The sequence below is a fragment of the Pygocentrus nattereri genome, chromosome 20 (genome assembly GCF_015220715.1).
Source record: "Pygocentrus nattereri isolate fPygNat1 chromosome 20, fPygNat1.pri, whole genome shotgun sequence".
NCBI lineage: Eukaryota > Metazoa > Chordata > Actinopteri > Characiformes > Serrasalmidae > Pygocentrus > Pygocentrus nattereri.
This window is the reverse complement of record NC_051230.1, coordinates 2,647,324-2,657,323: the sequence shown is the minus strand read 5'-3', so window position 1 is coordinate 2,657,323 and position 10,000 is coordinate 2,647,324. Positions and strand designations below refer to the sequence as shown.

Here is a 10,000-nt window from a genome sequence, read left to right as displayed (position 1 = left end):
TGGGTCGTAAATGTCCAGCGGGGTCACGGTGCCGTCACTGTACTGGATCCAAGCACTTATTACCGCTTCCTGGAGAGGAGAGTCAGAGAGGAGAGTCAGAGAGGAGAGTCAGAGAGGAGAGTCAGAGAGGAGGGTCAGAGAGGAGAGTCAGAGAGGAGAGTCAGAGAGGAGGGTCAGTGCAGATCAGAGCTGGACGACACGGCGAAAAGAACAGAATCTCTGATCAAAATATGTAAACATAATAATTTGTGTTCAATATTTGGAACTAAATCCAGTTAAATGGGGAAAATAACACACAGTGTTACACAGGTACACCTTGCTAGTAAAAGGCTGGACCCCCTTTTGCCTTCAGAACTGCTTTAATTCTTCATGGCAAACTTTCAACAAGGTGTTGGAAACGTTCCTCAGAGATTCTGGTTGGTTATTTGAGTTCCTGCTGTCTTTCTATCATCTGGAACCAGTCTGCCCGTTCTCCTCTGACCTCTCACATCAACAAGGCATTCTCGTCCACACAACTGACCGCTCACTGGATATTTCCTCTTTTTCGGACCGTTCTCTGTAAACCCTAGAGATGGTTGTGTGTGAAAATCCCAGCAGATCAGCAGTTTCTGAAATACTCATACCAGCCCGTCTGGCTTTGCGGCCGTGTGATTGGCTGATCAGCTAACTGAACCTAACTGTACCTAATAAAGTGGCCGTTAAGTGTATATTATTATATTGCCCAGCATGTATATATATATACACCCACCTTTCAGCTCAAAGATTCACACCCATAACACCTATTTAACAACATATCATAATATTTTTGGTCATTATTTTATCTACAATAACTTAAAATATACAGCTTATGATGTTTTAGTCAATGTTTCAACTATTTTATCATACATGAATATGCATTACCATCTTTCTACCTGATTCGTTAATTAATGAACCGCCTCCTTCTAACCGTTTATTCACAGTCGTATGGAAGGGGCACTTCTTCTGTAAGCTTTACTGCACAGCTTCAAATTATTCGCTGGGTTTAACAAATAAAGCATAAAATGATCAAACGTGCTGTAAACGTTTCCCTAGGCCACACTTTACGTTCAATTCGGTAAATAAACAGTAAGTTTGCATTAAAAGTGTGTCTGACGAGGACGAGTTTACTTATTTACAACATCCGAGAACATGGAAAACACACGGAATTCCCCCAAACTATGCATTTATAATGCTTCTCCTTTGAGAGACCCAGTGAAGTTAAGCTGTCCTGTTTCTCCTGTACTTTAAAAAAGGCTCTCCTTTCGGCTCCTGAGCTCCCGACTCGAACGGCCACGTCATTAATCAAACCGCTGGAGTGGTTTCTCTCAATAAAAACACACATCAGTGCTGCATTTCCAATTAGAAAGGCGCAGGAAGAGCGGGATTATTTATTTTTTAATCAAAAAGCTCTTTTTAAGTAAACGATACTCCAGCCCTTTAACAGACTAATCAAATCCCCGACGCTGGAAACAATCATTTATCCTCCGCTCCGCAGCACGAGCGCACTCGGAAACAACTAAAAAAACACACTCCTGAGGAGGTTAAGTGATGACAAACTCTTTCAGAGGATTTCCCAATTATCCTGTCAACATCACATAAACACGGCGGTATAAAAACACCTCCTCACAAACAGCCGCATAAAAGAGAACAGAGGAGCGAGAACGATTTCATTTCATGCTCTAATGTGTGTTATAATTCAAATAAATAGGCCGAGGAGGCAAACAGTGGCCTGTGATAGACCGTAAAGCCCCTTTCTGCACTACAACAGGACCTTGCACTCTTATTGTGGGCGGCTATCAATACTTATTAGCTCAGAGCTAACAGGCAAACTCCGACGCTGCTTTCGGAAAAGCTGGTCTGGTCCGATCCTCAACTGCGCTCATGGTTCTCAACAGCAGAGGTGTTTCTTGCCGTTAGCAGTGTGAGCAGTTGCTCAGCGCCCCTGATCTACAAGGGCCCCTGATCTAGGGGTGGGGTGTCCCAATTCCCATTGAGATAGAGGGGTGGGGTGAAGCGCTGGGGCTACATGACCCTCCAAACAGAGGTTTTTCAGAGACTCCAAACAGAGAGACCTGAGAAACACAGAAAAATGGTCGAGACGGAGAACAAGAGACCAAAGAAACCCACAAACGTGAGAATCTTCTCTGTTAAAAATTCCAATAACCGTCAGATTATTTTAGTTTAATGTCGTTTCAGTGAGTTTTGTTCCTTTTCTTCATAACAAGCATAAAAAATCACTAGTAGTAGTGCTGAAATCTCAGTAGGTAGTTAGTTCAATTTCCCGTTCCACCTTAATTGGTGCAGCAGTTCCATTCTGGCTGGTCAGAACATCAGAACTGCTGAGCCATTTAAGGTGGAACAGGAAAATTTCACCTAGAATCTGGAGAATCTCTGACTTCAGCTTCATATCACTGAAGAATTAGGGGGGGTGATAATAAATAACTGCTCCCCTCTTTGAAGGCGTATGATCCCTAAATGTAACTAAAGCCCAGCAGTGAGGAGCTGAACTTTCCCCCTCCTCTGCTGTCCCTGCAGACGGGCAGGGTCGCCTACAGAGCGGCACTGGTAGCTGATAATGAAGTGATGCTCCTTTATTAGAGGGTCTCATTTCAGAGGGAAGATCTCAACCACTGCCCTGTAGCTCAGTTCAGAGGGGAGACACTCGAAAACAAGGGGTAGGGGTGAAAAGGAGAAATGGGACGGGGCCTAAGGCTTATTATTCAGTACCTACTGGACTGGCTGAGCTATTCTTAGGTTATAAAAGTGTGTAATAAAGCGTCGGGTCGAGGGGTTCATATATAGAGTTAGAGCCATAAATACTTGGACACGGACAAAGTCATTGCTGCTTTAGTTGTCTACCACAGTATACTGAAACAAGTTGAAATAAATGAGCTAAAATGAGTTGAAATAAAAGAATGAATATGAGCTCAATGTGCAGACGTTCAGCCTTCATTTGAGGTGTTTACATCCAAATTAGACGAGTTGTGTTTGTGAAAAAATTTAGGACTTATTTTGAAAAATGTCTCTCTCTGTAAAATGGCATAGTCGTCCATATTAATATGTAATCGTGTGCTTCATGAACGCCGATTTAGACCTTCATGGACATGTTATGAAGCTATGTTATGTAGACACCCTTCAGGTAAAGCGTTACCCCCAAAAACGAGGGTCTTTGCGTGTAAATGGTTGTAATTCCTACACAGCTCACCTAATCCGGATATAAATTCACTCCGCTTAAAGCTGAATGTCTTCAAACCTCTGACATACAGAGTTTTACTATCTAGTACGGAGCTGAGAGAAACTCTAATGTTCATAATGTTCAAAGCTTCTTTAAGACGTTTCACTTATTTCCCTGAATTTAATTTGACAACTGGATGAAAACCTGGACATTAACACAAAAGCGCTTTCACGACAGCCGTCACATTAAAGATGCTTAGAGAATAATAGAACTCGTCGTCTGCATGAATGTAAATGACAGCGTGGAAGCCTCACCTGTTTAGGTGTGTGCAGCAGGTCCTGTGCAGTAGCGCTGATGTATAATGCTTTAGTGTGTGTGGCGCTGGCCTGCAGGCTCAGGGATAAAGAGCCCACCAGCTGGACCCCCAGGTCAGTGATAGTCACTTTGTCATCCAGGACAGTGATGGTCCTCTCAGCCAGGATAGAATCAGACAGAGGGGAGATTACCTGCAGCATGAAAACACAGATAAAAGACCATGTAAAATAACAGTGTAACAGTGTAACAGTGTAACAGTGTAACAGTCAGAGTGCAACACTGTCAGTGGAACAATATCCATTTGAAAATGTGGCACAGTGTAACATTTTATATGTAACAATGCAACAGTGCAATAATGCCAGTGTAACAGTGTGACAAGATAACAGTGTAGCAGCATAACTATGTGTATGCGTAACATCAGAGAAACAATTTAACTGTGTAACAGTGTCACAGTGTAACAAGATAATAGTGGAACAGTGTAACTATGTGACAACAGTCATAGAAACAGAGAGATAAAGAAATACAGAGAGAGAGAGAGAGAGGGGGGGGGGGCGAGAGAGAGAGAGAGACAGACAGACAGACAGACAGAGATAAGAGAGAGAGAGAGTCTGAGAGAGTGAGAGTGAGAGAGAGAGACAGACAGAAATATGAGAGAGAGAGAGAGTCTGAGAGAGTGAGAGTGAGAGAGAGAGACAGACAGAAATATGAGAGAGAGAGAGAGTCTGAGAGTGACAGAGAGAGTGAGAGAGAGAGAGAGGAGAGAGAGCGAGAGACAGAGAGAGAGATTGAGAGAGATTGAGAGAGAGAGGAGAGAGAGTGAGAGAGAGTGAGAGACAGAGAGAGAGATTGAGAGAGAGAGGAGAGAGAGGAGAGAGAGTGAGAGACAGAGAGAGAGATTGAGAGAGATTGAGAGAGAGAGGAGAGAGAGTGAGAGACACAGAGAGAGAGACAGAGAGAGATTGAGAGAGAGAGGAGAGAGAGTGAGAGACACAGAGAGAGAGAGAAAAGAGAGTGATATATATATATATATATATAGAGAGAGAGAGAGGGAGAGAGAGGGAGAGAGAGAGAGTGAGAGAGAGAGAGAGAGAGGGAGAGAGGGAGAGAGAGAGAGAGAGAGGGAGAGAGAGAGAGAGAGAGTGAGAGAGAGAGAGAGAGGGAGAGAGAGAGAGAGAGAGAGAGGGAGAGAGAGAGAGAGAGAGGGAGAGAGGGAGAGAGAGAGAGAGAGAGAGAGAGGGAGAGAGAGAGAGAGAGAGAGAGAGAGAGAGAGAGAGAGAGGGAGAGAGAGAGAGAGAGGGAGCGAGAGAGAGAGAGAGGGAGCGAGAGAGAGAGAGAGAGAGAGAGAGAGAGAGAGGGAGAGAGAGAGAGAGAGAGAGAGAGGGAGAGAGTGAGAGAGAGAGGGAGAGAGAGAGAGAGAGAGAGAGAGAGAGGGAGAGAGTGAGAGAGAGAGGGAGAGAGAGAGAGAGAGAGGGAGAGAGAGAGAGAGAGAGAGAGAGGGAGAGAGAGAGAGAGAGAGAGAGAGAGGGAGAGAGAGAGAGAGAGAGTGAGAGAGAGAGGGAGAGAGAGAGAGAGAGATTGTGTGTACGCGAGGGCCGTGACCGTGTACGAGGAGGAGAGACAGAAACTGAGCTGCCGTCTGTGACAGCAGAATTCACACAGTGTCAGAATAAAACACACCACCACTGCGGCTCAGACACACTCGCTCACATGAAGGACGACAGAACGTTTCCTAAACAAGTAAAAACGCCTGCACACGTCCGAAACCGCGCCTGCGCCTTTTCTGGATGTCTTTCTTTTGTTCAGTCTCTCTCGGTTTTTCCCTTTTTTCTATTCTCTCTCTTTCTCTCTCAGCTGTAATGTGATTGGGTGTGTCACCTCGTTATCACCTGCTCAGGTGAGAGTTTCCTGTGTGATCAGTGAGCCGCTCTATTTCAGTCTGCTTTACTTAGAGTCTAGAGCTACTAAAGTCAGCTTGCTTTACCATTCTAACGTAATTATATATTCAAACTTCATGTATTTATTTAAGTGCATATTTGAAGTATTTGACATGTAAGCCTCCCCAGAGCAGAGGCTGGCACTGCAGCAGAGTGAGGGGGGATTACCTACTGATACCCTTGAAATCAGAGGAAACACTGAAAGAGCAGGTGTCTGTAACATAGACATATATACATATACACGCCGTGGCTGTATCAGCCCGTTGCTACAACAACAAGTCCACGATACTTTGGTGCATCCACTAGAAACATCTGGGCAAGACTGGCTTACAAACAAACCCAATAAATAGGGAAGCTGTGGTTCGTGTAGATAAAAAGCACTAAGTTTACATTTCTCAACCGCTTTCAATGAGTTCTTAGATTTTTGCTCTACGTGGGGTAAAAAAAAGTTTTGCCCCCAGTTCCTTTGAATCTCTGTGGCTATAATCGCTGCGAGACGCTGAAGAGAGTAAGAGTGAAGTGTGCATCAGCGTTAAGCTCGCATGAACTCCATTGGTAAGGTGGTAGAAAATAATTAGCTTTTATAAGGAACTGTAAAAACTCACATTTGTCAAGCACGGATTTGGCTCATTTTCCTCGGTTAATACTTCCAGAGACGTCCCTGTATAATTTAATATCTCGCTGTTGTCAGAACAAAACCTCGCATCTCAGAAACGGGAACTTCACAGGAGACAGAAAAGGCCTACTTTACTTTTCATGTAAGTCAATGGAACCAGACGTGTTTCCAAGTCATTTTGGGCCGTTTGTTTTGGTCCATTCTTCATGAAATTTACATACAATATAAAGAGCAACAGGTACTTTCAAATTATGTTAAAAACTGAAAAACAACAAAAATGGACATACAAGGTTTTTGTCACTCGGTAAAAAGCTTGTCATAAAATCTTTTTTGAAAAATGCCAATATAGATGAATCTCCATTATGGGCAGTTTTCTTTCTATGAGTCTCAGTTATCGCTAAAGTTAACTATTCATGGTCAGGCTCTAGTGGCCAGTTCTCAGCATGAGGTTATAACGGCCAAATACGACCAAAACCTGCTCAGTTTTATCTGGGAAAGATAATTTCCCTGCACACAGTCCAGTCTTCTGAGGGTTATTACAAGTTGCCCTGAACCAACACGGCAGCACAGTTGACACACAGTGTCCGTGTCTGTGGTCTACAAGCTTCCACCCTCTGCACTCTGACAGCTGCATGCAGATGCCTAGTGTTGAAAGTGGTTTCCATAAAAGACAGTAAATATGAACCTGTATGGTGGTGATGCCCAGGTCCCTCCCCATCAGCACCCTGCCGTCAATCAGCCGGGCGATCCGTGGGTCCTCCACCTTCAGGAACTCCAGAACCAGCTCTGTGATGTCCGCCGACCAGTCAGATCCCAGCATATGGACGAGGTCACCACCGGGGTCTGCCGGCTCCGCCACGAAGTGTGTGAGGACGCGGACGAGAGCATACTGATACTGCAGTGTGCAACCCTTCCCCTTCCGCTCGTCATCTTCATCATCCTCACTGTCCCTCGTCGGCCTGGAGAGGAGGGGGCGGGTTTAGATCCGGAACACAATGACAAAACACCAAACACCACCATTCTCCACCAAACACCACCTTCTCCATCAAGTGGTAACATTCTCCAAGAAGCTCCACCTTTCACCACCAAACACTACCATTATAATGTTGTAGTAACAGAGTGGCAAAGCTAAAGGCCCCAGTGTGAAGGGGAAGAGGACTGTAGAGTCTTCCAGGGACCACAGACAGGTATGTAGGACTGTTCAGTGGTATTTAATGGATGAAACACACTGTATGAGCTGCTTATTATTACACACATCTTCGAGAACATTGTCATATATTATAGAATTCTGACATTCGCTGATGGTTTCGACCTTTTCGCACAGTTCAGGCTGTAAGATGTAATTTTAATATGTTAAAAGCAGAGCGTGCATCCTGCTGTCTCCTGACCCACACAGCACTCCAATCTTCGCCTTTTCTTGCAGTGTAGGAGTGTGTGATTACTCAAAATTTTCTGCTCTCCCAAAGAGAGCCATGTGTGTGTGTGTGTGTGTGTGTGTGTGTGTGTGTGTGTGTGTGTGTGTGTGGTGTCTTTAGAGGCACCGAGAGACAGAAATTGGCCAAATTGAAAAATGGGCCCAGCAGACAGAGTGAAGGCCATTGGCAAGCTTGTAGGATAATAACACACACACACACACACACACACACACACACACACACACACACACACACACACACACTCCAGCAGGGAATGGAAGTGGTGACAGTGAATCCTCTGAGGTTTAAATGACGGCGTGTGTCATGTTTGTGCGAAAACATCCGCAACAACAACAAAACCATTTGAAACCAGAGATCATTACTTTGACTGGTGCTTGATTGCTGGAGCAACCAAACAACGACCGAAAAACAAACAAACACACACACATGTACACATATTATATACATATTTAGGTTATTCATTCAGCCTAATGAGAAACTGTAGAACGGACTCGGTTTATATCACAATACCTACATTTAGAGCCGGTTATTCATTCAGCCTAATGAGAAACTGTAGAACGGACTCGGTTTATATCACAATACCTACATTTAGAGCCGGTTATTCATTCAGTCTAATGAGAAACTGTAGAACGGACTCGGTTTATATCACAATACCTACATTTAGAGTCGGTTATTCATTCAGTCTAATGAGAAACTGTAGAACGGACTCGGTTTATATCACAATACCTACATTTAGAGTCGGTTATTCATTCAGCCTAATGAGAAACTGTAGAACAGACTCGGTTTATATCACAATACCTACATTTAGAGTCGGTTATTCATTCAGCCTAATGAGAAACTGTAGAACGGACTCGGTTTATATCACAATACCTACATTTAGAGCCGGTTATTCATTCAGCCTAATGAGAAACTGTAGAACGGACTCGGTTTATATCACAATACCTACATTTAGAGTCGGTTATTCATTCAGCCTAATGAGAAACTGTAGAACGGACTCGGTTTATATCACAGTACCTACATTTAGAGTCTGTTATTCATTCAGCCTAACGAGAAACTGTAGAACGGACTCGGTTTATATCACAATACCTACATTTAGAGTCGGTTATTCATTCAGCCTAACGAGAAACTGTAGAACGGACTCGGTTTATATCACAATACCTACATTTAGAGTCGGTTATTCATTCAGTCTAACGAGAAACTGTAGAACGGACTCGGTTTATATCACAATACCTACATTTAGAGTCGGTTATTCATTCAGTCTAACGAGAAACTGTAGAACGGACTCGGTTTATATCACAATACCTACATTTAGAGTCGGTTATTCATTCAGCCTAATGAGAAACTGTAGAACAGACTCGGTTTATATCACAATACCTACATTTAGAGTCGGTTATTCATTCAGCCTAATGAGAAACTGTAGAACGGACTCGGTTTATATCACAATACCTACATTTAGAGCCGGTTATTCATTCAGCCTAACGAGAAACTGTAGAACGGACTCGGTTTATATCACAATACCTACATTTAGAGTCGGTTATTCATTCAGCCTAACGAGAAACTGTAGAACGGACTCGGTTTATATCACAATACCTACATTTAGAGTCGGTTATTCATTCAGCCTAACGTGAAACTGTAGAACGGACTCGGTTTATATCACAATACCTACATTTAGAGCCGGTTATTCATTCAGTCTAATGAGAAACTGTAGAACGGACTCGGTTTATATCACAATACCTACATTTAGAGCCGGTTATTCATTCAGTCTAATGAGAAACTGTAGAACGGACTCGGTTTATATCACAATACCTACATTTAGAGCCGGTTATTCATTCAGCCTAATGAGAAACTGTAGAACGGACTCGGTTTATATCACAATACCTACATTTAGAGTCGGTTATTCATTCAGTCTAATGAGAAACTGTAGAACGGACTCGGTTTATATCACAATACCTACATTTAGAGTCGGTTATTCATTCAGTCTAATGAGAAACTGTAGAACGGACTCGGTTTATATCACAATACCTACATTTAGAGCCGGTTATTCATTCAGTCTAATGAGAAACTGTAGAACGGACTCGGTTTATATCACAATACCTACATTTAGAGTCGGTTATTCATTCAGTCTAATGAGAAACTGTAGAACGGACTCGGTTTATATCACAATACCTACATTTAGAGCCGGTTATTCATTCAGTCTAATGAGAAACTGTAGAACGGACTCGGTTTATATCACAATACCTACATTTAGAGTCGGTTATTCATTCAGTCTAATGAGAAACTGTAGAACGGACTCGGTTTATATCACAATACCTACATTTAGAGTCGGTTATTCATTCAGTCTAATGAGAAACTGTAGAACGGACTCGGTTTATATCACAATACCTACATTTAGAGTCGGTTATTCATTCAGTCTAATGAGAAACTGTAGAACGGACTCGGTTTATATCACAATACCTACATTTAGAGTCGGTTATTCATTCAGTCTAATGAGAAACTGTAGAACGGA

At 43.1% G+C, this 10,000-nt stretch overlaps 1 protein-coding gene across 1 annotated transcript in view; it reads right to left on the bottom strand.

Annotated features, from left to right (window-relative positions):
• The window catches only part of si:dkey-215k6.1 (transmembrane protein 132D), a 248,767-nt gene that overhangs the window by 2,481 nt on the left and 236,286 nt on the right, over positions 1-10,000 (bottom strand). The window contains exons 7-9 of the mRNA XM_037531922.1: positions 6,742-7,017; positions 3,508-3,697; positions 1-69 (exon numbers count right to left, since the gene is read on the bottom strand). The exon at positions 1-69 is cut by the window's left edge and continues 471 nt beyond it. Coding sequence (XP_037387819.1) covers positions 1-69; positions 3,508-3,697; positions 6,742-7,017 — 535 coding nt within the window. The remainder of the gene's footprint in view (positions 70-3,507; positions 3,698-6,741; positions 7,018-10,000) is intronic.